Below are 15,129 nucleotides of genomic sequence, written 5' to 3'. Positions count from 1 at the left end.
TCCGAGTTTTTGGTACATGTACGCGTCCGAATGGTTTTAGGCATGTGACATTATAAAATATATGTATCAGGTGGGTGGGGTACGTGATATTATTTCCGAAGAATTTCGAAGTCGCTGTTAAATAAACATTATTCAATGTGACAACATGTTAAAACTATGAAGTGCTGAACTCTCGCTTTAATCAACATACTAAAGTAAGAAATGGTTCAGTATTTTTGGCGTCAAAATTATTCTGTATCATCAGACATAAATGAAAAAAAAAATAGATCATATATAAAAAGCTTAACAATCCGTGTAAATGAGCTGAGCGCTGTTTATCTATTTTCATTTGTTACTTCTCTAAAAAGCACATTACAATCACTAAGGTCTCGGCAAAGTATGCCATTTTGTGCTTAAGAAGTCCGAATTATAGGTATGGTGTACAAAAAGGATCTAGAGCGAATTTACAAGTTTAAATATAAAAGTAACTTTACCATAAGTCCGTTAAGTACAACAAAAGAAAGAGTATTATTATTTTGGAATAATATTATTTATTTGCAGGCGTATGTCTGACAAATGACCATTCAGAAAGCTGCATTTTTTTAAGTTCCTGCCGTTTTCCACTTAGTTAAAATAAGCATTTTTTACAATAGATAAAGACTGATTTTTTAATAAATATCACGGTAATAAAAGCACTAAAATTACTTTTTAACTACGTTTGTCCTGGAGGATGCTATACCAGTTTCACTTAAATATTATATTGAACACTAAAGTGTAAAAGAAATCAGGAGTCGATGATAAAAACCGAGTATAATTTAAATGATAATAAACGTGAAAAAGTACCAATACGCAACGTTTCCGACATGTTAAAAAGTGAGAAAGTAAACATCTCGTGCACTGTGAGTGTATGTTGTTCAATTTAAATTAGAGTACATATACACTACACTAGAAAGGGCGTCCTTATAATATGTGCGTGAAGTTAGCAGCCTCAGGCAGTTAATACTTGTATATCGTTATAATGCCTTTTTCATTGAAACTGTCAATATTAAAACTGCAACATATATCTAGTAATTTTACAGGATTGGATAGACATTTTATTTTTTTATCTCGTTGACTGAAGAAAACATGGCGGATATATTTTTGTGAAATATATGTGTACGTGCGATTCGTGTTAGACAGTTTATACCCTGGTTACAAGAATGATAGAAGCTCCATACATGTAGGTTTTCAGTCGAATTTTGACAAACTCGTACGGCGGCCGCACGGATATTGTTGATTTGTACGATCGTCGTTTTTTCTTGTCGCTGGGACACATTACAGACACCGTACGAGCGCCGTACGAGCCAATTGTCATCGAACGAGGTACGGCCGGGTTCCTTGCGAGTTCCGTACGACTTGTCTGCGATGTCCGTATGAATATCCAACTGCTGTATATGAACTGCTGTATATGGCAGTGTGGAACGCCTACTGAACTATCATATATGGATGGCTATGATACAAAACAGAAAGAATATTAAAACTCTCGGATAAACGATTTATACTCGGGGGCTACGCCCCCTCGTGCAAATCGTTTACCCTCGAGTTTCAATGCTCTTTCTACTACATATTCCATGAATATGTTTAATGTCATTGTGAATATATGAAAAGATTTTAACGCGTCATTTCTCTAAACTGATTAATATGAAATAATCAATGCATTGATGTTGTTTATCGTTTGATTTACAATGGTTCAGAGATTAGATGCGCAGAAATTGAATCGATATCCAAGCATCTGAACGATGAATCGTGGTAAATCAGAAAATAACTCACAAGAAGGCATTGTAAATTTTCATTATTACATTCTCGTTAAAACATGATGGTAAAAATTATAGTTGTAATGAAACGTGTAGCATGCGCTTTTTTAACATCTTATGTATTCTCTCACCTATTAAAATTGTAATTATAAAGTATCAGTCAGTTAAACAAAGATGGAGGTCAAGCATTGTATATATACGTCAACATATTTCATTTTTTAATTAATAGGGAGAAATCGTAAGTAATTACGAATTTCGCAAGTCATTTATAACAAATCATTCGTATCTTAAATTCCTGAAATTCATTTTGCAGTCTGCACAAGTAAATAGATGTGAAAAATCAAATTTTAATACATTCTATCTGCAAGGTAGACATTGGTTTTCGACGTTCGTATATCAATCGTTTTTCTCGTGACGAGCACTTATACGCTAATGGACACCTGCTTAATATATAACATATATAATGTTGATACACTCGATACACTTCATTAACAGAAAACCCATTCGGGCTTTCTTCGATTATCGCGTGATTCGACAGGTTTTACAAATGCAAGAACGCCAGAAAAAGATAATTTAATAATATACCACAAAGATTGTGTGGTCATCTTTGTGTGATATTTATCTGGTAAACTATGGACACTATGCTATGGATTTTGTTTTTGTTTGTTCTGTTTTTTTCTTCTTCGTGCTTTACATTTAAAATTTTACTTTTTGCGTTTTGGTCTTTTACCTTCAAAACTGATTTTATAGCTATAAACATATGTATGTATTTGCTCGTTTTCATGAAAAACACGATATGTAAAACAAATATAACAGAAAAAAAATCCAATAGCAAAAAGTGTATCTCATAAAACAAATGGCCAAAAACAAAACACAAGATGCAGATAGCAAATCAGAAAAAGGCAGATGTTGTTGCACAGTAACTCCATAAAAATACATCCATTTAAATGCACTGCTTAAAGTAATTATTGATTGTAGTTATACAGAAATATAGTTTTTGCCACGTTATTCGTTATTAGCTTTTAGCAGGTATGTATATCATTGAAAAATCCGAAACAGTAAAAAAAGCAAATAGCAAATGACAAAAGGCAAAGTAAAACACGCAAAAGGCAAACAGTAAACCGCAAGAAGCATGTTACACTGGAACAAAGTCTTTCTACAGTTTGATCTTTTCTATGTTCGTTAAAATTTAATTTGAGAAGTAGTAAAGGCATATAAAGATACCAGTGCCAGATGTTTGTTTATCATTATGGCAAATACTTGTATTCAAACATTCATTCAATATCGGAATTACCGGTAGTGATGAGACAATTGTATGTTTATATTTCTTTTATAGACCTTAATCAGTATATTGAGATAGTTGTATATCTCAGGTAGTTTTGATAGAAAGATTTTATTTTATGCCCATTTATTTACAAATATGTTTATATGTATGTTATCAACAAATGCAATCTATGACATGTCAACGTTAGGCAATATTAACAGCATTTACAAACAGTACAATTACATGTTCATAATTAGTTAAAACAGTTTATGAGGGGACAAGTTACTGCTGGTAGTCCATATCTATGGAACGCCGGAGATATCATCATTTAACAAAATTGTACGTCACATTGAGAAGAAAATGTGTTCACTCGACATGATAGCATGATGATTTAGAAAAAAATAGACTGGCCGTTCAACAAAATAATACGTCACTCTGACATAAATTAGACATATCATGGCCAGCTTTTTAACACTGACACAAACAAAGGTTTAAACCAATACCTGTGAAACATTTTATGTCCCAAACCCGCGGAATAAGGCGGCATAAAGTGACTGGACTGTTCGTCTCCTCGTCCGTCCCCTTGGATTCCGATTAATGACCTTAGAATGCTTTGACGTATGAACCACAAACTTGGTAGGCAGTTTGGTTGCGACCGGCAGACAGTCATTATTGATTTTGAGGCCGGATGCTCAAAGGGCAATGTCGCGCTGACCTTGAGCTGAAAATCAGTTTCCAAACAATGACTGAAGATTGCTTTGGCCTACAGTCGTCAATCTTCATAAGATGAGTGGCAGCGGTCAGAAGATGAAACCCATTGTTTTGGGGATAAAATAGATTTTACACCATAATGGTGGCATTTTAGTGGCAATTTGTCTAAATACTCCACTTATTGCCACCATAATAGTTCAAAGATATAGGTCACAGAATAATGGAGGTCATTATCTTCTTAGAGAGTCTCTTCTGTAACAATACTCTTTAAAACAACATTGTATATCACAATTATATTATTGTGCCGATGATATTTCACCATATGCATTTTTCTAAAAACGTTTAAAAGATAATTCAAAAATGAAATGTGAAGAAAACTTTGTTGCACATAAAATATTCCAGCCGCTGGTCATGACGCTTCCGTGGTGTCCATAAATATATTTTTTCCAACTATTCCAAGCTGACGGAAAAAATTGTATCAGTTTATTTGTTACATGCGACAGAGGCTGACCCAGTCTCTCTATTCACAACATTTTTCCAATGACCTCTCATCAAAAAATGTTCATCTACATTTAAATAATCCGTCTCAGTATTTTCTTAAAGACGCACCACGAAATAAATGTATTCTTTTGTATTTCGATGATGGTAATTATACATGCTTTACATGAAGAAAATGAGAAATAACAAGTATCTTGTTACAAATTGACAGTGACATATATAAGGCCAAAACGATGTGTTTATTGTCTTAACATTTTATTGAATTAATGTAGCAATATGTACATATATCAGTGTATTTAGTTAAATTTAAATCACATTTTGTTTCTACAGTGTAAGATGGTTATTCATCTATATTCTTAAGACTATGCTGAAAAGAGATTGACTGAATAAGTTTGCAGATGAAGTTGAGAAAAAACATTTATTCAGGAAGGGCCTAAATTGTCCACCTGAAAACTTGTACTATAGCTGTATATTACCTGTATTATAAGAATGATTTTCATGAAGTTTTTGTGGGTGAAAAAAGTAGGTCACTAGGTCGTGGTGGGTCTTTAAACCACCTTACTCCAACAGAAAGATAATTCATTGCTGACGCAGCTTAAAGACCCGCCACAAGCTAGTGACTTACTTTTTCCTCCCACCTGAACTTCGTGAAAATCATCCTGATAATATTGGTATAATAAAGCTATATTATAAGATGAAAGATGGTAAATTTAGGCCCTCTCTGAATTATTTTGTTTTCACAACTTCATCTGCAAACTTATTCAGTCAATATCTTTTCAGTATAATTTTAAAACATGTATAAATAAATCTCATGCTGTAGAAACAATATATCAAATATAGAGCATACTGCTAAAATCATGCAATGAAATGTTTAGACATTAAGCTGTAAATTTGTAACCACATTCTTGTATTTTCATGTAAATCATATATAATTACCATCATTGAAATGCAAAAGAATAGAGTTATTCTGTGGCGCGTCTTTAAATAGAAAAATCCACAACGAAAGGTGCCCAGATATTCACGTGCTGACAAAGTCATTGTAAATATATACAACACGGCTTTACTCAGAGGTAAAGTCACAACTAAACAGTTGAAAATCCGGCCAATAGCATTGCAAATAAAATCTATAAAAAGATCCTCCGGAAGCATTAAATGCAACCTTGCAGAATATGTGGAACAATTTCACCCAAAGTCTGGACGAGTTATCTTACAGCATGTCAACATGATAATACAATAATTTACAAGACATAACGGGATCTTGAGAAGATTCTACACTAAACAAAGAAGATTCATCGGTATTTATCTAACACAAGACAGCTCTGGCGTTCCATACATATCATATTGACAGTCACAGTTCTTTAAATATATGTAGCCATTTATTTGAGAGTTTCTTTGTCTGTTTTTCCCTCAATAATATTTCTTCATATGGTGTATGCGTATTTCATGATAAAGATGGCTTTCAACTAGAAGCGTATTATAAGTTCATTAGGAGGGAGACAACTTTTAGAGACAATACATGGCATGCTGTAAGGTTACTCGTCCACACTTTGGATGAAATCGTTCAACATATCCGTTTACATGGAATGTATACATGTCACTGAAAAATGATAAAGTGGGCGAAAATAACAGTTAGATACTGGTGAAAACGCAGGAGGAATGTAAATTTTCTTCATTATTTCAAAAACATCGCAATGGTTTACTACTCTCTTCACAATATTTTGGTTATTTATAAAAAGATCTTGCAAACATTATATGTCAGTATGTTTGTAACTCTCGTCACTCTCAGAATACTCACTTCTTATGGAGTTTTTAGAGAAATTACTTTTTGCCTAAAATGTGCGGGTTAGGCGCTTTAAGGCGTGCCTCTATATGTACATAATAATATCAAAATCATTTAAAAGTTATCAAATTGAATAGGAAGATATCAAGAAAAATATAAACCATTATCAATAATACATATATTTTATGATTATTATATACAGTAAAACAAATTTCCTTCAATATTTAAACAATTCTATAATGTGTGACTAATGCAGAAAATAACTTTACATTTGATCTACTAACTAAAAACGTTTTATTTTCAATTTTTATTTACAGTCATGTTTATTTATCTTTTTTGCCTTTAACATGTTTAAAGGTCAAAATCCACCGCACTCCAGTAAAACGTAATAACGTGTGGTAAGACGCAGTGGTCCATATTCATTCTTTTAGTAGCAGTTAAAATCCTGCAATGCGAGATAGTTAAGCTACATGAATTTCGAAAACAGTACATTTGATCTGGCTATATATTTTTTAATACACTGCGACAAACTGTGTTGTGTCATGCTCACATATTTGACTTCTTTGGTTTGCTCAACTTTTATATAAAAAAAGACGGCTTTAGCAGTCTGACATCTGTCGGTCGGAATAATTCATGATTCAAATGTCAAATTAAACTCTATTCCTTCTCGTCCATAGACTTTGAGCAGATGGATTATTTGGACAGGAGTCATATCCCAAACGTCCACTGTAGGCGTCATCAACATATGCTTTGCCCCCACCCCCAACTTTTGGCCCAAAAGTCTTTTATTCACAAAATATGTAAGTAAACGTAAAAGGCTATTCAAAAAGGTATACCGAAAAATAAAATATCATAAAAAATACAACGAAGAAAGGGAGAATTTTCAAGTACAACAAGTTGCAAGGGAAAACTTGGAGAGTAATGAAAGACCTCCCCCATCCCTTCTTGACTCACTTGCTTACCCCGAGCTGTGTACAGACATAAAAATAAAAACCATATTAACCAACTCACGCACGTTTTAGCAAATGTCAAGAGATTTTCACGTTAAAAATGGAGGATTTTATGAAAACAGAAACGTACCATGAAAAACTAGTTAAATATTTTAAAACGAAATTATGCTAGTTAATGCTCTAAACTGACACCACTTAAAGAAAGAAATCATGAAAAGTTGCGTGAAAATAATAGTGTTTTTTTTTCATGAAAACAGATAAATTTTCATGAAAGCAGAATTATATTTTCTCGATTAGCACAGACGGTAGAGCACCTGACTTGTAAGTAGGGGATCGTGGGTTCGAGTTCTACACTGGGCAGATATTTTCTCCTGACAATACAACATTGGCAAAGAGGTAAATTGGATAGTACTGGCTACAGTTGCCAGAGCATGTGCTATTTGCAGGGGCAATACTGTGTTGGAAGCTGAACAGTTGATGCCTCGCTTCTCTGTAAAGGAAGGCTAAGTGATAAGGAAGGTTATGAACATCATGCGGTTTGCAGGGCTATACTATGTTGGAAGCTCAACATGTGATGCCCCGCTCTCGATTCCACTATAAGGTTAAGCCTTCAAAGCTAAAGTGAGGAGGAGTGCATTTATTCGAGGCTTCTGAGTAATCAGAAGCCCTGTAAGCTCAGTTAGTAGAGCTCTTGACTTGCAAGCAGAAGGTCGTGGGTTTGATTCCTACACTGGGCAGATGTTTTTTCTCTTGAAAATGCAAAATTAATTTTAGTTGGAGCTTGGGCTCGAACTCACGACCACTTGTTTCGTAGTCAGACGGTATAACCACTGGAACGTTCCCTTCTGAATATTTATTTAACGACTGTAAAGTGTCCTTTCATGAAAAGTTAGGTGCACTAACTAGCAATTTTTCATGTTAAGAAATTCATCTTGCATTCATGAAAAAAAATATGTTTTCACGATATTTTTAGTCTCTATGTAAACCTTCTTTATTTTCGCGAAAGTTTCATTAAAACTAATAGCTAAGTGGTGGCAGTTCAGTATGCCACCATATAAAAGCGACCAATCGGTCATTACTTTGTTTACAATGTGCGAAACGTTGCGGTTCGACAAGTTGCGTAGACGTCTACTGACACAAGGGAAAAAGGACTTCTAAACAAATCACTCATTGCAAGTGCCGGAAGGACAAGTTTTTTTATTTGATACTAAAGTTCCATCAGGTATCTCGTATGTTATCGCAGAGAGATCAATCGAAACGATTCCCTATAAATATGTACTACCACTAAAACACCGCATAAATATAGTTCTACAGACACAATTAATTCATATATTCAGTAATGTTCAAAAATTTGTTGATCATGTATGTAGTACGTACATATTTTTTTTAAAGTCCAGTGCAATTTCTTCCTTTCCTGTTTCATATTTTCATTATAAAATCTGCTGAATAAGTGTCCGGAAATGCAATTCATACCAGCCATGTGTGAACACAGTATTATGTACATTGCACACAACAAAAGTTACCGACAAAGGCACATATTTCTTTTGACAGTAGGAGAATGTTTCTGGACATGCTGCTCTGAACCTATATAACTTCTGAATCTATATAACATACAAATACATGATTTTAATAGTTTATTGGCACAAAAGTCATTTATCATCATACTACAATAAATAGCAGATATGCGTCTATGTCGCAGAGAACATCAAACTTTTTTTTCATGGAGCGTGTAATAGTTGTGTGTCAACATTCTTGCCTAGGTAAGGCGATAAATGTAAATCGTGTTAATATATAGCTCTTTTGGCAGTCGTATTTCCTTATTCAGTCTGAAAAGTTTGTAGTTATTTAAAATATATTTAGTTTTGTAATATTTACCACTGGGGTTTACCATAGACCATGGGTAGTATACAAGGCAAAGTGTATGCACATTGTACTTTCCAATACAAGTACCTATTTAATAGTTCCATCCTTATTCTGGAAAATTTCCTTTAGAGCAGGTACCCAGCTCCATAGCATGAAACATATAACATAATATATTTTTGTCGGACATGTGATAGCATCAAACAGTATGAAAAATTAGATTAAAAATGCACAAAATATCCTAAACTAGTAATTCAAACATAACAATCTAAACACGCACAGTTAAAGTTCCCCGGTTTATAAGTCTATCAGTGTGAGGATTTCAATAATATTAATCCACACACTCTTCAAATCCGATTTACTGAATTGTACAAAAATATAGACACAACAATGGACTATTAATAATATTTTCCTTTGTACGGCATTGTGTAATTTTGTAACGATTCTTGGGAAATATTACTTTATATAAGACAAGCATAAAGAGACGATTCTGCCCAACTTCTAATATTAATTATTTTAACAGATCTGATAAGTAAATGTGATGCTTATTGTAAGTCGAATACTTTCACTATGTCGCTGTTTGATTGTGTAACAACCAAAGTTGAAGTCCGGTGGTCAAAGCACAATGACTGAGGATTTTTCAGCCCATTTAATGGTTTCACTATTTCACCAATTTTATTTCCATCTTGTCCAATTTGGATAACATTACTTGAACTGTATCCACACAAAAACAGGTTACCATGTCCATCTGAACAAGCTCCTGTTGTAACTAACAACTCTGGAACAGTATAAGTGTTCGTATGTTTTGCATCCACATCAAGAATTACAAGGCCTTTATCCGTGCATGTTACAAACGTTTCACTTCCAGTATCACTGAAAACAATATGCCGATTATTCCCGGAAATGTTTTGTGAACTTTTCTGCAGTAGGTTTCCTGTCATATCGTATATATAGAGTGCCTTATTGTTATCAGTTATATATAATCTATCTCTCTTGTAAGCGACACCAAAGCAATTATGGTCCAGCTTTATCTGACGTGTAGGCGTCATCTGACCGACAAGGGAGACAAATTGAATAGTGTTGTTTCTTAAAGTGACGGCCGCTTCGTGCTTACTTACGCAGCATACACTGTAAGGGTGATCGGGTAACTTACAATGATCCAGCACTGGATTTGTGACATTGTTTGCTCGTTTCAGTGAGTTATTGCTGAAGTCAGCCATAAGCAGGGCACCGTCTTCTGTTAAACATGAACCATGTACTAAACAGGATGTCGCATCATTTTGCATTTTGATATTAAATTCTCTAGTTGCCATAATTGCATACAACGCTTTCCTTTGTTGCATCCGTGTGGCAACATCGTGGTTGACTGATCCAAGCGTCTTACAGTTTAATAAGAAATTACGTATAGCTGAATCAGGAGCGAATGATATATTTGCATCATTTGTTGATCGTAGTGAGCGAGACATCTCTTCGGTTTGAGCAATTATATTCTGAGCACTTTTCAGGGAAACGAATTGTTGGGCTCGGTTCCCTTCTGCTTTCACGAGACCCTCCTCAGCTTGTTTTAAAATGGCCAATTCATCTTCTGCTCCTTTTTTCTCCTCCTCTGATTGTAGCTTCTTCTGTCTGAACTGTTTTTCAATTTCTTTTAAAGATTCTTTCTTGAGAGATTTTAAAAGCGTTTCCATCTCTTCTCCGAAATCCTGTATCTCGTTTTTAGCCTTTCATTTAGATTCGATCAACCTTTCAATAAGCGCTTCCCTATTTGATTTAATTTCATTCATCACCATCTTCATCTCTTCTAACTTCTGGTCTATTTTACCAGCGTCAGATTTGCTGAGAAGTTTATCAATAACGTCCGGTATAAGGTGGACGTCTGAACAACTTCTGTAAAAGTAAATTATTGATCAAATTTAATAATGGTTGGAATTATGTTAACAAAATACTTTTGTACTTGGATGTAAAATGTATGGAAATATAATTTATACCTGCCTCGAGCGTATGATATATTAATAGTTTGACTTAAAAGTACTCGGTGGCTTTAGCTACGGGGACGAACATTTAACTTTCTCAGAATTGAAACTTGTATACTACGAAAATGGCAGCTATGTTGTCATGTAGGATGTTACTTTTCATGTGACAAGGTTTACTGGTTCCCAGCTTGTAATGTCCGTGTAAAATGAGTAGCAAGACAAATCATATTTACTTATTACCTGGGCCAATACTTGATCGGTCAGCTACTTTATTGGTAGGTTAATTATATCAGCGTTGCAACCTACCCTTAGTAACCCTAAACTTTTGCTCCCATCCAAAAATATATACCCTATATACAGAACAGAAAAAGTGGAAAAATCGGAAGGTCGACCGACAAAAATAAAGAAGTTCCAGGTTCGGTTTGACTGAGCATGTTTAAGGACCATAGTGGAAACGCATGTTACCGTCCACGCCCTCTAGCCCGGTTGGAGCAGAACTCCCAAGAAATGTGGCGTATTGTCCCTGGTTAAAATAATGGACTTGCCCGAAAGGCAAAACACAATGGACAGAACTAGATAAAACTGAAATTTAGATAGGGAATCTTAGGTTATGGAGCGTCCATATGACAGAAATTGCCAAATGACGAACTTGATAATGACCGGTGATAAACAATTTTACTTGACCTTCAACAGTGACCTTGACCTTTGACCGAGAAACATAGGTCATGTTGATATATATTGATTGTCTAATCATGGGGAATATTCCTGCGTAGTACTAAAAAACTCTTAAACTCAATAAAAAATAATGGAACAAAAATAAATTTTACTTAACCTTGAACAGTGAACTTGACCTTTAACCGACAAGTATAGATCATTGACACATTGTATCATCATGTACCACTAAGATTATCCATCAATGCATATAAAAGTTATGGGGCGAAAACAATTTTTACTTGACCTTCAGTAGTAACCCTGACCTTTGACCTACAAACAGAGAGCATGCGAGTGCAAAATCTACATATTTCGTTCTCTTCACATACCAAGTTTTATGAACCTGGCTTGAATATTGTTTGAGTTATCGCAGGATCCAGACTTGCAGACGGACAGAATAACGGATGTACGGAGGGCATTTCTATAGAACCCTCCGATGTCCAACTAGTAAGGGACTAAAAGCAGGCGCCACATTTAAGTAGTGGTGGAACAATACCAAATGATATGAAAGCTGGAGTATCGGAACCGCCTACGTTGACATCTTGAACTATATCACTTACACAACAGGCCTCGAAATAACATAACATTTAGTCGGTAAAAGAACCAGAAAATCAATTCGTTGATCCGCACCGCTACAGATTAAGTCATGACGTGCAGCACCCCTCATACCACCTAGCACCGGGATAAGCGGAACTTAATTATATATATAAACTTACAAAACTTCATGACTCCAAAAAGGATTAAACTAGAAATACATTCTGCATGCCCATGAGCAGAATGTCGAGCTCGCCAGCTGTCTATAAAAGAAACATTTATTTGTCAGAACAGATTTACACTAGCACCTGTATTTTCATATGTAATTATTTGACAAATATATAAGTCCGCACAGAACCCCATACCAGGTAGAGATAGGTCAAAATATACAGAAAAGATGGATTTAACATGCATGTTGTACCACAGAAAAGTGGTCTCAATTTTTCCCCACAGCCAGTAATAAGAAATTTACAATATAAGCTATTTAAAGTAAAACAAAGGGAATTAAGTAATTCTAAAAACAAGATTGCCTCATGGTGTTGAACATATGTGCCAATTACATCAAAATTCCCTTATGCATGAAGAAGACATGCTCTAGACAATGTCATTCTTGTATCTGACGTTTGGCCTCTATGTGTGACCTTGACCTTTGACCTAGGGGCCTGGTTTTTGCGCAAGACACTCCGTCTCATAAAGGTGAACATTCATGCCAAGTTACATCAAAATCCTACCATGCATGAAGCAAAAATGCTCTGGACAATCTTCAATTTGACATTTGACCTCCAACTGTGACCTTGACCTTTGAGGATGAACATGGGGTTTGCGCCTGACACGCATTCTCATTGAGCTAAATATTCATGCCAAATATAATCAAGATTGGTCCATGCATGTCAAAGTTATGGTTCGGACAAACTCCAATTTCGCTTTTGATCTCCAACTGTGACCTTGACCTTTGAGATAGGGACATGGGGTTTGCGCATGACACGCCTTCTCATTGAGGTAAACATTCATGCCAAATATAAACAAGATTGGTCCATGCATGTCAAAGTAACGATCCGGACAAAATCGGACGGACGCACAGACGCACGCACCGACGGCCGCACGCACGCACGCACATACACCGAAAGTGACGATTATATCGAGCTCATAGCAAGCGGGCTCAATAACAAAACTGATTCCAATAATTGGACACGTTTAAGACAATCTTTAAGATATTTTGGAAGCATTGAAATTAACCATGCAAAGTAGTAGCAGACGAACATGCAATCAAAGTGCGTTCTTCATAATTCGCCAAAACTCAGGTAATAAACTGGATCTTATTTCGTAATTTTTAACCGACAGGTTTAATTGGGAAGGTCATGATAAGACCATAGTCAAGTGATAAAGGTACTTTATATATCGGACTAATTTATTTTTGTCGTACTTTATAGTAATGTAGTGACATACTGATATTATGAAGTGTGAAAATATTTAATTAAACATTTCACTACAAGCAGATGACTGTTTTAATTCTTTGCTCCACATAATTCTTTGGGGGGCAGGGGGCATGCCCCAGCACCCCCTTGCTGGTCGGCTACTTTTCTATTTCAGTCTGTTCAACAAAGATAAGTACTTGTAAACGGCTAACATCCACATAAAAATTATTTAGTGTATAAAGACACACGTTTTAACAGTAAGGGTTCTGTCGGACCCCCACTCCACCCCACCACCCACTGAGAAAATTGGCTAGAACCGAGCATGAGACAGAGTGAGACAGACGGAAGTGAAAAAACAATACTCATTCATCTTTCCTGGGTGACAAGTGTCCTAACACTATTATAGTAAAATTGAATGAACTCCATGATCCAAGTCCGTGACCAGAAAGTTACGAAAAAAATGGCTCGCTATCCAGGCAGTTCTCTCATAAAATGTAGGAAAACATAAAATCATAAAATCGCTCATAAAATGTAGGAATACATACCGGTGGTCAAGAGCTATACAACTTGTACATCCAACAACGTCATGGTTCTCACAGTACATGTCCAGAATTTTTATCCCATGGGTTCTACATGTCTCTGTAGGGACGACCGGAAGTTCAGTAGCTACTATTTGTGACTTTAAGTTCAATTTTTCCACCAGTGTATGTCCTTTTAAAGCAGGAAATGCACGATGTGAGTCCACACAAGTCTGGCAACAATATCCTTGACATTGTACACAATATTTTACAGCTTCTTTAATTTTGTTAAGTTCAGCACAAGGTGTGCATTTAAAATTAAATAACTCGTCCGAAGTTTTTTTTCACATCCATCCGTCGCCATTTTCTTTAGTTATTTGTTGATTTGACTAACTCTCTTTCGCTTTACTAAAAGGTTAACTGATAGCTTATCCCAGTTGTTTATTTAGTTTTGCTGGCTTGATAAAATCAATACGTCGAGTTAAGCGTTTTATTTGTAAGACTTAACCACGCGGTTAAATATAAAATTCAAGTCCCAACATGTTGATGTGTATTATCCACATATTGATCAGGAAGTAGTCTTGCTGACGTGATTTATTGTGCAGAAACTGCATATACTGCAACAGAAACCAAAATCAATACTAGCAACTATTATTGAAAAGTTTGAATAATGTCCTTTAAAATCCTGTTATAAATAGTGCATTCAAACCAAAATCTACGGAATCCTGTTAATGCCATGTGAAATGTCGTCCGTCGCCCCTCAAATGCGATACGACGCCCGACAATGCGAAACAGCATACAACAATGCGATATGACGCGCGACAATACGATATGACATTCGTCAAAATGTCGCGTTGTCGTTTCGCAATGGCATGCATCGAGTTGGCAATTTTGGCACGATGTGTCACGATGTCGCGTCACATTCACATTGTCGCACATCGTATCGCATTGTCGCGATGTCGTATCGCATTGTCGCGCGTAGTGTCATGCATTTTACTGGTGTTCGCTTGAATAAATACCGGTTAATCTTGGTCGCATTTTTTCAAACAATTCATCAATTTCATTTTATTATTAAAAACGTTAAAACTAATGTACCAAACTGAAATTTCTTTTAATAAGTAGTATTTCCTAATCGAATATTAA

General features: G+C 35.4%; 1 protein-coding gene across 3 annotated transcripts in view; it reads right to left on the bottom strand.

Moving 5' to 3' along the window:
- The window catches only part of LOC123551322 (transcription intermediary factor 1-alpha-like), a 73,778-nt gene extending 59,306 nt beyond the window's left edge, over positions 1–14,472 (bottom strand). Inside the window, exons 1-2 of one of the 3 annotated variants that reach the window (XM_045340173.2) lie at positions 14,014–14,472; positions 7,850–10,722 (exon numbers count right to left, since the gene is read on the bottom strand). In XM_045340173.2, the coding sequence (XP_045196108.2) occupies positions 9,381–10,523 (1,143 nt within the window). In that variant the 5' untranslated portion in view covers positions 10,524–10,722; positions 14,014–14,472 and the 3' untranslated portion in view covers positions 7,850–9,380. Of the gene's footprint in view, positions 1–7,849; positions 10,723–14,013 lie in introns of those variants that run through there. The other 2 variants (XM_053540845.1, XM_053540847.1) reach the window with 2 other exon arrangements.
- Positions 14,473–15,129: the final 657 nt, after the last annotated feature.

The sequence above is a fragment of the Mercenaria mercenaria genome, chromosome 4, assembly GCF_021730395.1.
Source record: "Mercenaria mercenaria strain notata chromosome 4, MADL_Memer_1, whole genome shotgun sequence".
Lineage (NCBI taxonomy): Eukaryota > Metazoa > Mollusca > Bivalvia > Venerida > Veneridae > Mercenaria > Mercenaria mercenaria.
The sequence above is the reverse complement of the archived record's forward strand: the minus strand, read 5'-3'. Positions and strand labels throughout refer to the sequence as shown.